This window comes from Sus scrofa, chromosome 13 (genome assembly GCF_000003025.6).
Source record: "Sus scrofa isolate TJ Tabasco breed Duroc chromosome 13, Sscrofa11.1, whole genome shotgun sequence".
Lineage (NCBI taxonomy): Eukaryota > Metazoa > Chordata > Mammalia > Artiodactyla > Suidae > Sus > Sus scrofa.
The window spans coordinates 128,675,493-128,692,133 of record NC_010455.5 but is presented as its reverse complement, the minus strand read 5'-3'; the positions used below and the strand labels follow the sequence as shown (position 1 = coordinate 128,692,133).

The window sequence follows — 16,641 nt, the reverse complement described above, 5'->3', positions numbered from 1 at the left end:
AAAGCGAAAAACTTGCAATTCAGGACCAGCAAACTATGGTGAACCATAGGTGAGTCTGGAGAACAAGGGGGGAGGGGTTGTTTTACACAAAAGTTCACTGGCCGAAGATGAGAGTTCGAAGTGGTGGCAGCTTTCGTTGGCTGCCAATGAGGGCAGCTTACTGTTGCCAAGTGAGAGGAAATCTTCTTTCCTCTGATGAAGGATACAAGTTGGGACACATGGCAAGTGGGTGAAAGCCATCCTTTCATGGCTTCCCAATTCCATTTTTTTTTTTTTTTTTTTTTTTTTTTTGCTTTTTAGGGCCACACCCACAGCACATGGAGGTTCCCAGACCAGGGGTCCAATCAGAGCTGTAGCCGCCGGCCTACACCACAGCCACAGCAATGTGAGATCCGAGCCACGTCTGCGACCTACACCACAGCCCACAGTAACACCAGATCCCCAACCCACTGAGCAAGGCCAGGGATTGAACCCACAACCTCATGGTTCCTAGTCGGATTCGTCTCTGCTGTGCTACAATGGGAACTCCCCCAATTCCAATTTTGGATTAGGTTTCCTTAACACATTTTGACAATAATTTAGATAAATAATAAGGTCACAGAGATTCCCTGCCCTGTCACATTTGCCAAAGAGATGTGAAGCTTAGAGCCTGGCTCAGGGAAACTAGTTAGCTTTAAAAACCAATTCAATGGTCACTGAAAATGGTGTCTTAAGTAAACTGCCAAATTTCTGAAGAATCAGTTTCTATATCATGGCCAATTTATCCCCCCACCCCAAAAAAAAGATAAACACACCTCATAAAGGTAAAATGTTAAACAAATGGTAGTTATTATTAACATCGATCTTCAAAATCGATGTTATCATGTGTCGTGCAGACTCAGTTGCTGCTCTCATGGAGTCTACTCATTCAGATCATTGTGTGAACATCGACTTACCTGGTTTTCTCTTTTTGTCTTTTCAACCTTTTCTAGGGCCTCATCTGCGGCATATGGAGGTTCCCAGGCTAGGGGTCTAATCAGATTTGTGGCCGCTGGCCTATGCCAGAGCCACAGCAACGCCAGATCTGAGCCACATCTGTGACCCACACCATAGCTCAGGGCAACACCAGATCCTTAACCCACTGAGCGAGGCCAGGGATTGAACCCGCAACCTCATGGCTCCTGGTTGGATTTGTTAGCCACTGAGCCATGATGGGAACTCCCTGGTTTTCTCTTAAATACATCAACTGAGCCACCAACCACTATACACAAACTAAAACTACTTCTCTAGCCGATTTAGACTCTGGAGTACTTACTGAGAATTTTAATGTCCTAGGCACATTACAGGAAGCAGATGGAACTGCAATAAGAGAAAATACTACAGTTATTAAACAAAGGTTTATTAAGGGCTATATTTTGCAAAGAAGAAAAAACAAATGAATATTCCCAGAACTTCTAAGTCCTTGAATGCAGTAAAGAAAACACGAGGCAGAGACCGCTGATTTAACAAATGGATGAGTTTATTAAGAGAGAAGGACAAGATTGGTGTTTGCCTCAAGCCATCCAGGAGAACAAGCACAAAGACTGACACAAAACTTTGGTTTAAAAATTATTCATAATACCAATGTTAAACCTGATGTTGAAAGAATCAAATGGGACATAAGGTGTAAAAAAGCACTGAAACACAAGCTTGCATAGATGAATTAATGTAGATGTGTAACTGGCACTGAAAGGAGGCTTGAGTGCTGGAGAGTCAGAATGACACGGCCACCTCAACCTCCCAGGACGTAGAGAGTCCCCAGCACCCTGTTTCTCACCTTCCCTGATGAGGTCACGAGCAGGAACCTGTGCTGCAAGAAGGTGAACTGAATCAGACTGTTTCCATCAGCTCGTCCAGAAAGGTGCACACATACCCACCAGGACCCGACATCAGTCACCTTTAAGGCATCCATAGTGTCCCTCACAGTTTTGCTTAATCTCTAGGTAGGCAGGAGGTCTGAGGTGGCCTCTTGGTTTTCTGTCCTCAGACAGGCCACTCTATTCCATTAAGGTTCTGTTCAGCTCCATGAAGCAACCATTTCAAAGCTGCCTTTCCCTCTGGGGCTTGGCTACAGACAGATGGGGATAATATTTCACATGGTTTTTAAACATCCACATTCCAAATGCCAAAGGACTTCTTACCAAAGAATCCAAAACCATCTGGGTACTGTGCAGTCTCACTCTCACTCTCAAGAGAGTACTTTTCCAGATTATAAGACAAATGAGAGCACCACCTCCTGAACACCACCACCCAATTTCCTGAGCAACTTGATTTATATGAGCAAACTCTTGTATGTTATAATTCAGCACCTTTCAGAATAAAAGACTGTGCTGGGATGAATTCTTAAGGAAAACCACATCGCAGGGGATTCTCTTTTTTGGAACATTGTTTTTACATGCTATTTTCCCGTAATACTTCATGAATTAAATACTGGGCTGCCTTTCAGAGGCAGGTGGAAAATACAGCTGCAGCTGAGAAAAGGCATTTGGTTTTCAGTTTATGGCAAAAGCTGAGGTTATAGCCTATGGGGGTTTCAGAGAATAATTCAATAAGAAATTTTAAAAATTCTGACATCAAAATTTCACTAAACAGCTAGAAGCTCTGCTAGCAACTGTGGTCTGAAACTCAGTACAACGAACACGTATCCCAAGTATATGACATGTAATAGTCTATTCTCCTAACTGTCTTCTCCATACTGTTCTTAATCCTTGCTCTTTTGTGAATGAAATATCATGCAAACCCTGTCTTACAATTCCCTTCTTTCTGTATGAACCTCAGCAATGACTCATGAGGCACTAAGTTACACAACCTATTCTGTCCAGCAGAGATGATGAAATGATGAAAACAGCAGAGTGCTGGCTCCCTATGCTATGAAAAGTTACTCAAAAAGAGAAAAACACACTTCTAGTTTACCGAGAATACACAAAACATTTAAGTCTACTACAAACATTTTTCTAGGCAGTGTTTACAAATACTTAAGGGCAAAGAGAATTTTTTTAGGCCTAGACACGACCCATAAACCAACATGATTACTTAGATGATTCTGTCAGTTTGTGGCTTCAAATACAAACCCTGAAAAACACTCTGGTGTCTTCCCCAGCACAGTAAACGATTTTCAGATTTTCTCTTAAAAGTAATAAAATAGAAACACTCTTCACATCAACGGAGAGTGAGTGCCTCTGGTTTTCTCTCTCTCTCTCTTTTTTTTTTTTGTTAATGCATGCATTTCAGCACACAAGAGTGTTGGTGAAATCCTTAGAAAACAGTAACACGTGCCTTCACTACATGATGGAACCCTCGGAAGTATCTTCGACAGTCCCTCTTGAAGAGGAGGACAGTCTCCCCTCAGTTTGTATTTGGGAAGTGACTATCTGAAGAATCCATTCAGGAAATTCCACCTCTCCTACTACCACCCTTTCTGGTCACACTACTGCTCATCCATACACTGAGAGGCAACTTGAAATGACATACCTATCGGTGTCTACGCCACCCACAGCCTAGAGGGAGGCGGTCCAAAGCTTCGGATGACAAGGATGTTTGGGGCTCACCTGTAAATTTTATATCTCAAAGGAGAGTGAACAGTCATTCACAACTAGGAAATACATTACGTGCACCCTGGTCAGAATCAAACTAATTTAAGGCAACGCTGCTCCTCGCGGACGTTACTGGCATAAAGTGCAGGTCTCAGAAGAAAGGTGACTCTGGAGAGGTGAGAATTTCCTACTTTACCCCCTCCTTCGTGACTTCTCTAGAAATAGGTTAGAGCATTTCCAATGAGAGTTAAGTGGCAGGAGCAACAAGCAGGAGCAACAACAGCCTCAACTCTTCCCTTTAATAATCTCACACGTCACCAAGGATAAAAGAGATTCTTGCAGGAGAACTTCGGGTGACACTGTGGCCTGTGCATGACAGTCTCCAGTCTGCTTCTCCCTGCTCAGGTGACCTACTATGGACCAGGGAGAAAAGAGGATCCTATCAACAGTAAGATAAACAATATGGCTTTAAGACTCTCAGGCACCACCAGATAGGAAGAAAAAATGGGGTCATTTTATCTAATCACTCCTCTGATTCTGAGCAGCAAGCAATGGACAAAGTACTTGAAAAATATGTTTTTTTTCCCCTTTTTGCTCAGAGAGTAAGTTTTTATTTTTTTATGCTTATTTCTAAAAAGCCAATCAGAATATGGTATATTATGTAACAGTGAAAGCAACCTGAAGTGTTCCTTTTCTGTATTAATGTTCCCAACACCTACAGTGTTTTCCCGAAAGGGAAAAAAGCCTTTGAGTGCAAATTCTAGTTTGTTCTCAGTCCTTCAGAAAGCTTATGCAAGCGCCTTTATTAGGCCAAAGGTATTACAGCCGATCACCAGTTATCTTTCAAGAAAATTTTCACTACATAAATGAATAATCTTGGTATGCTCCAACATGATTTTTGTGCAAAGACAACACTCATTAAAAATCAAGGCCTAATGTGGGGCAAACTGAATGCACCTTATTCTATCAGGTGCTCCCAAAGAGTAATTCGGTACGAGACAAAATTCACAGAACATGTGACATCCTAAAGAAAAACACTTATCTGTTAAAAGTTAATTACTTTTATACCAAAAGTCCTGATACTGTAGGGAAGGTCTGGACAAAGCAAAGGATTTATCTATCATCCACTTCAGCTGCAGGCCACAGTAGAGAAGAAAAGGGGGAGATAGGTCTGGTTCATCATTTTGTTGAGTGAGTTCAGTGGCAACAAGGCCTAAGGTCACACATTTTGGAATAGGCTGATCTAGATCCAAGTGGCCACTGTCATTCTACAAAGGTTTTCTCCCAGGAGCATCTATCCATGTATTTTCTAATTTAGATGCTTCTCTATGATCAAAAAGCATACAGTCTTTTTTGCAGTTCATTAGTCTGTCACTGGCTGTTGTTAAGTCACTTGAGAAACAGTACTGCAATGGTATGCAAAAGTCACCTTGTAAAAATTGCAATGTTATTTTAAAGCATGTGTAGCAACTGCGTAGTCTCCCAGGAAAATTATATGTGACCATAGTTTGACAGAAGAGTCATATTTTTTTCAATCCAGAACATTTAATCTGACCCCTATCTAACCTTACTTGCAGGCGATGACTTAGAAAAAGTTAGGATGGGATAAAGGGGTGTACAGGTCCAGTAGCCTTAACATACTGGCTCCATAACATACTGTGCTCATTCAGCAACACTGACGTTAATGGAGCCTGGCCTCCAGAGAACAGAGCTATAGAAAGGGAAAAATGTTCCAAGGCCGGAAGGATTAGTTTACATCACAACACCAACGCATAACACATTGTGGGTCTAAAAATTAAATTGCGTGTGTTACGGCAGGAACAGGAACAAAATAAATGCTTCCGTATTTATATAAAAACGACAAAGTTAAAAGCACAGCACACAGTGAAGAATGTTTGGCAGTTCCTTAAAATACAGTTCTTAGTTGCTTTTAGAGTCTCAAAGATAACAACTACATTATTTGAATGAGAAGAAGAGGAATTCAACTGGTTGAGTTTGATTTCTGTCTCATTCACAGGGAAAGGGTTCCTCTGAAACTTCTTAAAAAGCGTTTGCTTTACAAAAAAATAAAATTAAAGTATTTTAAAATTCTAATCTTTTAAAAACCTTAAACAAAATAACAAATTTTCAATACAGATGCTGAATTGTGTGTCAGGGGGAAAATACCACCTTCGGTCACTCACTAAGACAGTTGAAACACTAACATCCTGGGTATGTGGTAAGTGACCAGACATTTTTTTGAGTAAAATACATCCAGTTAGCATTTTATAATAATAAATATGATTGGATAAAGTAGTACATGGGAGGCAAGTGAAATGCAGAATTTTAAATGTAAGAACTAATCATTGTATGAGATAGAAAAATAAACATTTATAAAATAAAAATATGGCAAATGATGTTGCCCATTTGTCTGATTTTCAAATAAAAATACACTGTCTTTTTTATTTTTCTTTAAAGCTATCATAAAAAACTTTTTAAAAACATGATGCAAAATCACAGGGCAGACAAGGAAAAATACAGCATTACTATAAATCAACAATGCCTAACTTTTGGATATTGAAACCACCCTCTAGAATTTAAGGCTAGGACCTCCATTTGGTCTGGCCTTGCCTATTTCGATCAAGATTTTTCCTCATTCATTTCATCCTGGCCATTCCAAGTCCTGTTTTCTTCTTCCCCATTTCTCCAAAATGACTACATCCCTAAGGGTTTTCATTTCTCTGTTGAAAAAAACTTAATTCTTATCTACGTTTTACTTAAGTTTATATCATCCAAAAACTAAAGATCTTTCTCAAAATGAAAAACCCAAATCCACTCTGAGAAACTATCCTAAAGAGCTTCCTGAACGCGGCCCCAGTTTAAAGACTCTCTGGAAAAGATAAGGCAAATAGAAGGCAGTTCCCAGTGGGAAAAGAATGGATTATCAACTTTTGCTCAAGTCACCTACAGATTTTTTTCCTAAACCAACCCCACACTAAAATGCCAACACTGTGAGATTCCTACAATGAAAAACAATAGAAAGTCCACCTGAAAGGATAGTATTTATATATACAGTGTGGCAACTGACACCTATGTTAACCAGTATGGGGAAAGAAACATTTCCATGAGGTTAGGAGCTGGAAAAAAAATTCCAGATTTCTTAAGGAGGGACTTAAAGGTCTGACACAAAGAAATCCAATGCCCATGTGTCATTAACAAATGGGCAGAACCAAATATTTGGATGAAGAACCTCTTTATCAACTTCGACTTCATATCCAATTAAATCTGCTTACTGACAGAGACAAAATATTTTTGAGAGGTTGCCGACTAAAATACTGCTGTTTTTCAGATCAGAGGAAAATTTCAATCAACAGCCATAGAGAATGATGGTTTACATAAATCAACTTGTGATTTATATAAACATCATCCCAATTGCATTTCCTTTGGCTTTGTAAACATAAAGTAAGAGAAGGGATAGAAAATTTTTCACTTTCAGTTGATTTTGCATAGACTTGAATTGAAATTTCATAGAATTAATTTTCATTTGCCAGTAAATACTACTAAATGGTCCAATGTCCAGAGGCTTCAGAAAGCCTTGCTACTGAGGAAGCAATGGCAGAGGCAGAGTTAGAGAAAGACATCTAGGCCAATGTTCTCAGGAGGGCGTGTAAGGATACGCAAAACCTCTACAGTCCTAGTAGGCAGAGTCACATGTTTCAAACTACAGGTTTTCTTTTAAATACTTTATGACTGTGATTTCTTTTCCTGAAGAGTAAAAAGAGCAAAAGACTCTGTCTTTCAATATATCATGCACTTAAGTACCCAATAAAGCTATTTCTTATGCGCTTTTATTCTGCATTGCATCCAAACATTACATTTTACCTGGATCATTATTTCCACAAAATTACAACTGCTAAATAAAGTCTATTCCCTAGATGGCAATCCTCCATACCTAACAAAAATGGCATTTTATAGAGTTCTGAGATACTATATCCCAGAAAGTATATGCAGCGTAGAGGTGGTCAATATTCAGAAGCTAGATTTTCTTGTACTGCCCAAGTGATCAGGAATAACCAAAATGTTTCAAATGAATGAAAAGTATTTATGATCCAAAAATCCCAGGAATACAAAATAGAGGAGGAAAAAAAATAAGCATGGAATGCATTTTGTATTATCCAGTAATTCTGCTACAGTGAGTCCGTTTTCAAGGCAGATTCCTAGGTTTTCATGGCTTATAATGGAAACCTGGAGAGAGGCGGAAAAAAGGAGAAAAACAATTAAGGAAAAAAATCTCTGAAACTTTCTGTTTTTCTCCCTGCTCACGTAAAATAATTTATCTTTATTTCTATGTACTTCAAGTGGTTCATATTTTGTTTGCTCTTGATTGTAAGAATACAGTCGGCTCTCCATATCCACAAGTTTCGCGTCCACAGATTCAACCAACTATGCATCAAAAATAATCAGGAAAAATTTTTCCATAAAGTTTCAAGAAGCAAAACTTGAATTTGCCATGTGTTAGCGACTACTGACATAGTCTTTACACTGTATTATGTATTATAAGTTATCTAGAGATGACTTAAAGTATAGGGAAGGATGTGTGTAGGTCATATGCAAGTACTATGCCATTACATGTACGGGGCTTGAGTATCAGAGGATTCTGAAATCCTGGAGGTATCTGGAATACCCAGGGATGACTATATTTATATTCAGACTATACGTGTAATTTTAATAATATGCATCAAAGGTATATCAAGGACAGGAAGGCACCTCCTGAAAGTAATGCATGTATATGATTTGAGAAAGGAAATCTTGGGCTTTCTCCAGTTAAACCAGGGATGGTGAAAAGGCTACCAACAGAGGAAAAATTGCAGGGTATGGGTTGTTCGGATAATATCTGATTAATCTCTTCTTTTAAATAATGTCTTCTTATTTTCAACATTGGGTGAATGTCAGAATGACACAGGAGCAAAAGGAGAGCTTTTTAACAAATACAAATGCCTGGAAAACTCCGCCCCTAGAAATGCAAATCTAATTAGTCTGGAGTGACACTGGTACATTGATATTTTGTAATACTGAAGAAAATGTGAGTTTGGGAAAGCTATCATTAGATTTGGGAAAGGATAATGAAAACATCACCTAAGAAATCTTTAAAAACCTTTAAAAATAAACACTTAATACCTGTAAATTCTGTTGCAATCTGCTTTCATAAGTTTAACTTATATAATTCCAACAATGTTGACACCATTATAATCAAATTAATGAGAAACTACATTTTCATTATCTCATTTTAGGATTGTCATAAAAATACACATAAGTGAGGAGTGAACATCGTGGCTCAGTGGTTAATGAATCCGACTAGGAACCATGAGGTTGCGGGTTCGATCCCTGGCCTTGCTCAGTGGGTTAAGGATCCGGCATTGCCGGGAGCTGTGGTGTAGTTCGCAGATGCAGCTCGGATCCCGCATTGCTATGGCTGTTGCATAGGTTGGCGGCTACAGCTCTGATTTGACCCCTAGCCTGGGAACCTCCATATGCCCTAGAAGAGCCAAAAAGCCAAAAAAAAAAAAAAAAAAAAAAAAAAATATATATATATATATATATATATACACATAAGTGAATGCATAAGGTCATGTGGTTGGTAGAGGAACTAGACTGATTACTCCTTTCACTTTAAAGATTTGGTCCCAACTTAGATCTCTTTTCTCTTTCCCTCATTTTCTTTGCCCCATTTTTCTTTTGCATAAAAGTTTTGTGTGACATGTGTATGTGTGTTATTATTGTCTAATTAATAGAGTCATGGGCAGATGGAAACATGAGCTAGGATAGAAAAAGCCCGGTAGATCTAAGTAGGGTACACCGTCAAGAAAAGCTATGAATTTTCCCTGGAGAAAATGCAAATACAGTTGACCCTTGAACATTTCGGGGATTAGGGGCACTGACCCTCTGCATAGTTGAAAATCCATGTATAATTTATAGTTGGCCCTCTGCATAAGCATCTGCAGATTCAACCAACATGGGATAGTATAGTACTGTAGTATTTCATGAAAAAAATCTACATACAAATGGACCCCTGTGCAGTTCAAATTTGTGTTGTTCAAGGATCAACTAATTGTACACAGAAAATCTTGCATGCAATTTAAGATAAGATTTGCTTTCTGTCTTTTAATCTTTTTGTTTTTTAATAAATGAAGACTACCTAGTGGCCTGCTAAGAGGAAGGATAACGTATTTTTCTACTCTAATGATCTATCCGACAGCACCTGATTGCTCCACCACAGCATGAGGATTAATTAAAAAGATCTTAAACATGACCACATATATTTTTCTTACCTTTATGAGAAGACTCTGCCTTTGAGAAATGACGTGTGGAATTATGCTGGTTTGTAAAATGAGTGTAATCCAAATCCTCAGCATCTGTCATGGTAGGTGGTGGTGGCCTGAAGGAAGTCAGAATTTAAAGAGATGTTCTTAGTAGTGATGGCTAGAATTCCACTTCTCATTGGATCACTTGGTAAAAACATTTTTGGTAGAAATACAAAGCCAGAATATTTTCGAATTCTCATGTTAGTTCTGGCCAGCTGCATAATCTTGGATACATTATTTAATCTGACAACTTCTTTAATATACATAACTCAATAAATCCAAATATTTTCTAGAGTTCCCTGGTGGCAGAGTGGGTTAAGGATCCAGCGTTGTCACTGCCGTAGCTTGAGTTTGATCCCTGGCCCAGGAACTTCCAATTGCTACTGGTGCGGACAAAAACCAACTAACCAACAGCACCCTCTACCCCACCTCCTGGCTACAAAAAAACAAATATTTTCTGACCACCTGACATGTGCGTGGGATTATGCTAAGAGCTAGAGAAACAAAGATTAATGAGATGTGTTCAGTGCCGTTAATGAGAACTATACTTTGTTTGGTAGGTTTTATAAAGAAAAAGAGAAATAAAAGGATAGAAGGGAAGAAAGTAAGGGAGAGAGGGCAGCAGGTCAGAAGGGAGGATGGAGAGAGAACACTGGTGGGGAGGAAGGATAAATAAGGAGTTCGAGATTAACATAAACACACTAGTGTATATAAATTAATCAACTAGGACCTACTACATAGCACAAGTAATTCCACTCAAATTCTGTCATAACATATATGGGAAAAGAAACTGAAAAAGAATAGATATCTGTATATGCAGAACTGAATCACTTTCCCGTATATCTGAAACTAACACAATGCTGTAAACCAATTATACCCCAGTATAAAATAAAAGTTAAATTTAAAAAACTCCATAAAATTCAGAGCAAAGTTCCTTACACCACTAGGTGGCAGAGTAGAGCTTAGAGAAGGAAAGGGCAGTAATACATTTGCACTCTCACGTCAAAACAAAAACTAAAAAACATTGGGAAATTTTTAATACTCCAAACGTTTTACAATTTTAATTATATAACAGAGTTTTACAAACAGTTGGCATTGATTAACGATGTATAAGAAAATCTCTCCTTTTTTTTTTTTGGTTGCTGTTTTCCAAAGGTTTGCTCAAATTTTGCATTAAAGCTTGGAACCAGATGAGGTAAAGATTTGCTAAATATACAACCATGTTGTAGGATGTTTTACATAAATATACATTCTGGAATGCAAAAGCATTCTGAAATTTGGGAAGTTGTGGTCAGTTTGGTACAATGGGTTCTGTTATACAGGAATAAAGACAAGTGTTTTCAATTTCTCACCCCGACCCTAGCAGTAGGTCTCTCCTTAGGTAGTCAGTGTCTGGAAGAGGTCAGCAAGGGATACTTGTGTATCCACTGAGAACTCCGCTATGGACTCTACACACAGAGACGATCTCAATTACCTTTCAGGACAAGTGTGCAAGGTAGTTATCATCTACATATTTTAGAGTTAGATTAGCTTAGACCACATGTGATCTGTCCAAGTTCACACTATTGTCAAGTGGCAGAGCCAGCCTCAAACTCAACTGGACTTCAAAACCAGTGCTCTTAACTACTGTACTATATTCTGCAACACAGGTGTGTGTTTTCATCAGCAGCATTATCTGCATTCAAAACCTTACACACTGACATACACTCGCATAACATATTTTCAAATGGTATATGGCATATACTTTTATCCTTTCATACATTTTTACACACGTATGATTAATATGAGCATAGCAAACAACGTGATATTTTTCTTGTTTTCCTTTTTGAACCGTTTGTTGAAAAAATATTAGAAATTAAATAAGTGTTTTCCTTTCATTATCCACTGGCATTTATAATGCTCACCTTTAAAAGGTAACATAAGGCTTGGCAGGAAGAGTTGGGACAAAACAATCAATAACTCCAAGACTAAGAAAGTTAACTAAAGAAGTAACTTAGGCCCAAGAAAACAGAACTGGTAATCAGGGTGGCAGAATCTATTTTGTAGAAATTTTAATTATCCTCATTAGGCAATCGGAAACCATAGAAAAATAAGCCAAGTGGTGCTGTCAAAAAAACTCCCTGTTTACTGCCTCATTATCAACTCACCACCAAGGAAAGTGGTACTAAAGTATGAACTGAAGCACAGGGTGCCCACAAATCCTCTATGTTTCCCCAATAAGGATAAGCAAATCAATCTAGAATGCCCTCAGTTCTTTTGCTGCTGTGTTCAATTTTGGGGTACATGGAAAACAAAGCTTGGCTTACTGCTTCCAGCGGTCCCACCAAATTTTCTGTTGCACTGGATATAGCTGTTTCAAAGTTAAGGGTGTTCATATCCACAGCTGGAAAAATCTTGTTAGCTACTAGTTTGTTTTGTAGTTTTTGATATATTAGGGTATCTGTTTTCAATTGTTCCTATGAAATGATTTACATCTTTAAGCTTGTAATAAAGCCAAATATGCTTCAGAATTCAACCGGAAGTCATTGCTTCAAAAATCCCTCCTAGGGAGTGCGTGTCATGCCTCAGGGGGTTATGAACCAGACTAGCGTCCATGAGGATGTGGGTTCAATCTCTGGCCTCACTCAGTGGGTTAAGTATCGGGTGTTGCTGTGGCTGTGGTGTAGGCCTGCAGCTGTAGCTCTGATTCGACCCCTAGCCTGGGAACTTCCATATGACTTAGGCGTGGCCTTACGAAAGCAAAAAATAAATAAAAGCTGCCCTCCTAGACACAGAGACTAGGTTAGGTGTCTCCTTCTACTCTTCTAACAACCTGTACTTTTCATCTATAACATTCAACACAATCAAAATAATTATTTCTGCAATTGTCTGTTTAGATTGTAAATTTCATAAGAATAGAAAACAGTTTTTGTTGACTGATGCTCACTTGAGTTCTGAGCAGTTATAAGAGTGTTCAATAAATATTTGATAAATGAATAGGTGGAGACAAATATATTTCACATTCAGAAGAATAATGTAGGAACTAAGTAAGATTTACAAAATCCCTACATTTTCTAAGTGATAAATCCAAATAAAATACCAATTAATACTATTAATACAAAATACTATAGTTAACACAATTTGGAACTTGAGTTGAAAAATTTTCCAATTACAAAGAACTGGAATTAATTCAGATTGCCAACTGGTTCTCCATCTCCTCAGAGAGAGCATAAAAATTATAATGAGCAAAGAAAATGACTTCTGACTACCTCTATTACAAGCTTTAAATGACAATTTGTTCCCTATCTGCCACTATTATTACTGCACTGAAGCAATAAACATCTTGATCTAGGAAGTGCCGTGTTTCTCAATCCTTGAAACCATCTCTTTCTGTACAAATAGCTAACTCCAGTTCCACCAGGATTAAATGTGAAAGAGGAAACACGGATGCTAACCAGAAAGCACACACTGTGATATCAGTTGAATAAGATATCTATGACACAATAACAGGCTTTATGTTTTAATTATGAAAATATAGGTTTTATAAAATAGTAGTTTTTTTAAATTTAATTTTTGCTTTTTGGGCCGCACTTGTGGCACATGGAAGTTCCCAGGCTAGGGGCTGAACTGGAGCTGCAGCTGCTGGCCACAGCCACAGCAGGGCAGGATCCCAGCCGCATCTGCACCCTACAGCACAGCTCATGGCAATGTGGAATCCTTAACTCATTGAATGAGGCCAGGGATTGAACTCCCATCCTCATGAATACTAGTTGGTTCGGAACCCACTGAGCCACAATAAGAACTCCAAATTCGAATTCATTTTTGTTTTGTCACATATCATATCATCTTTCTGTAAATGACTTTTAAAGACAAATATTCCTCTCGAGTCAAAGACTTCAGTTCTACTACGCAGAGGCCACTTTTCACTCGTTTGCCATAGTGATTTTTAACATAGGATCATCTGGTTATTCATTCTTTCATTCTATCAAATGTTTTTAAGAGCATGTATTACATTCCAGAAACTTGTTTTCAACTTTAATAAATCCTTTAAGTAGCCATTCCAGACTGTTCTATCACATTTGCTGAAGTTTTAGTGTTCTAAAAAGCCCAAGGACTTTGAAGACTACATAATAACTTTAAAGATGATTTTAACTCCCTTGATTAAAAAAAGCATAATAAGTCACACCTATTTACCTACTGAGAACAGATCAGTTACTTTGATTTTACTTGGATGTTGCAGGGAGATGAATAAAGCTAAATTTTATGTAGGTCTAAAATTTGCTTTTAAAGACATCTGGCAGGTACTTAACTAAAAGCTTTAAGAAGAACCAATTTTATACAATTAGAAAGACTAACCTACACTACTGTTGCCCTAAAAGCTTTACAACCTGATATAATTTTCTGAAAGGTATTTATCTTCTTAAAACCCCTGGGTTTAAAAATAGACTATGGCTTTTTAAGGACACTAAATATATTCTCTTTAAGGAAACAAGTCTAGCACTTTAAGTGTGAGTAGTTAGTGGCAATAATCATGTATATTTTTCAGTGTGATAAAGTTTATGTTTTAATAATTAATAAATACATTATTAACAATCAGGATCAAAATACAAGGTTTCAACTACTTAGAGTTTTCAAAATGCCAGATTTAGTGTTACTTTTGTCTTTTCTATTTAATGTTCTCTCTTCCTATTCCAATCACATTTTCCTTTGAAAAGCAACAGAAAGCAATAAAGAAAAAAATAAAGGTTCCTTCCCCTGAGACTTATATGTTGACAATTCGAGGTAGAAAAACAGTAGTTGCTCCATAACCATGACCCATACTGCTTGAGAGAAGTTAGAAAGTATACATACCACAGACACAGCTATTTGATCTAGTGGGATTTAGAATAGTCTGCAATGACTCAAATGGGTATTTGCCTACGACTTGGAGACTCACACAGAAATGAATTTAGGCATGTGTAAATGTCAGGCACGCACCAATGTGACCATGAAACTCAGTAAAAATTTAAAACCTGGGATTTTACTTAGGAAAATGGTTACTCTCATTCCTTCTTAGCTTATGGCAGTCAATTCGGTGAATCCAGAGACAAGAACTGGTCCTAATATAAAGCACATCTTTTGTCCAATATCCCAGCTTCTGTAAAATTCCCCATCTTCCTGATCTGACTTGTTCAATCCAATTTAAAACTGGAAACAAAGCTTGAAAATAGCCCTTCAAGACTATCTTCGGTAAATAACAGTCTTGCAGATTTTTGGATCTCCTCTCCAAGGAACAAACACTCTACTCAGGCAGCTAACATGCCCTTACTTGCCCCCAAATCAAGTTCCTCACTCTCCTTTTCAGTTGTCATCTTACCGTGCTGGCCTGTCATTCTTAGAACGGTGAGGTTCATCACTTTCTTTTGACTTTGAGTGTGCTGATTTAGCGGTTTTGGGCTACAGAGGAAAAAAAAAAAAGGAAAAAGGAAAGAAAAACACACACATACAGAAAACAACAAACAGAGAAAGATTAGATTTATAAATTATCTAAATGATGCCAAACTTTCCTTTAGTAATTTCAGGTTGCTTACATCCAACTGAGCAACATACACTATTTTTAAATACAGCCCCTCAGACACAAAGAAATTCAGAGTCAGGAAGGTATGTTGCAGGCTGTCAGTGCAGCCAGAGGAGTGGGCTAAACACACAAAAAACATGCTCCCCGCCAGAGGTGTGCTTGGCCTCCCATTATTAACCCACACACTACAAGGCAGCTGACAACTGAGAAGAGCGGAACCCCATCCGGCCTTGGAGGGACAGACCCCTCCCCCAAATCCTCTGTTCGGCTCCTCTCTAAAGTAGCCAGATAATCATATCTGAGGAGTACATTTCCTGAGTGGTTTCACAGGCGAGGGAAAACCCCCACCAAATGGAAGACCCTAACTACTTCAAGATCATGAGCACACGGCCCCCAGGCAGACTGGAGTCTAAGGACTGATAACTGTTAACCTTTTGACACCACCCTGTTATCTCACAATCATCCAATCAAAGAACTGTGCATAAGCTGATCACATACCCTAAGACGTACCTCTGTCACCTGGCCTTTAAAAATGCTTTCCTGAAACCCACTGGTGAGTTTGGGTTTTTGCAGTCCTAACTGTCCAGGACTACTTGAACGGTGCATTACATCAAATACTGCATTTTCCTTCACCACAGCCTGGTGTCAATAAATTGGCTTCACTGCGCATGAGCAAGCAGACCCAAGTTTGATTTGGTAACAGAACTGGTGGATTTCCAGGGCCTATGACATCTAGCTTCAAGCTCTTAAACTTATTTCTGATCATCTAACTTAGGGAGGATCATTTTCAAGTCCAGAAACTACGGCATACTTCATGCCCACTTTTCCAGGACAGAAACTATTTTAGCATCAGTTACAGAATCTAGAAATGACAGAAGTCCTGATACTTGGCCTCCCTGCTCTTCCTTTCCTGATTCGTAATCTTAAAAATACCTACTCCATCATAGTTTGAGTTAACAAAGAACTGGAGTAACTCTGGGCAATTATTTGTACCTTAATTTGTGTTACAGAAGCATTTGGGAACTCTTCTACTAAAATGAAATATGTTTGTAAGGAAAAATCCTCAGTTACTAAGAAGGTAAAGAAGGGGGATAAGTATAATACTTAACATGGAAATAATACTTTCATTTGCTTTTTAAGACTGTCTTCATTCTCAAAACATATGCTGGGATTGTGATAGGACCAGAGGTCCATGGGAGGATTCTGTCTTGAG

At 38.3% G+C, this 16,641-nt stretch overlaps 1 protein-coding gene across 5 annotated transcripts in view; it reads right to left on the bottom strand.

Annotated features, from left to right (window-relative positions):
* The window catches only part of CCDC50 (coiled-coil domain containing 50), a 71,742-nt gene continuing 56,270 nt past the window's right edge, over positions 1,170-16,641 (bottom strand). For 2 of the 5 annotated variants that reach the window (XM_003483296.4, XM_003132590.6), the window contains 3 exons: positions 15,228-15,307; positions 9,860-9,966; positions 1,479-7,775 (listed from right to left, as the gene is read on the bottom strand). In XM_003483296.4, coding sequence (XP_003483344.1) covers positions 7,756-7,775; positions 9,860-9,966; positions 15,228-15,307 — 207 coding nt within the window. In that variant the 3' untranslated portion in view covers positions 1,479-7,755. Of the gene's footprint in view, positions 1,339-1,478; positions 7,776-9,859; positions 9,967-15,227; positions 15,308-16,641 lie in introns of those variants that run through there. The other 3 variants (XM_013982294.2, XM_013982295.2, XR_002337811.1) reach the window with 3 other exon arrangements.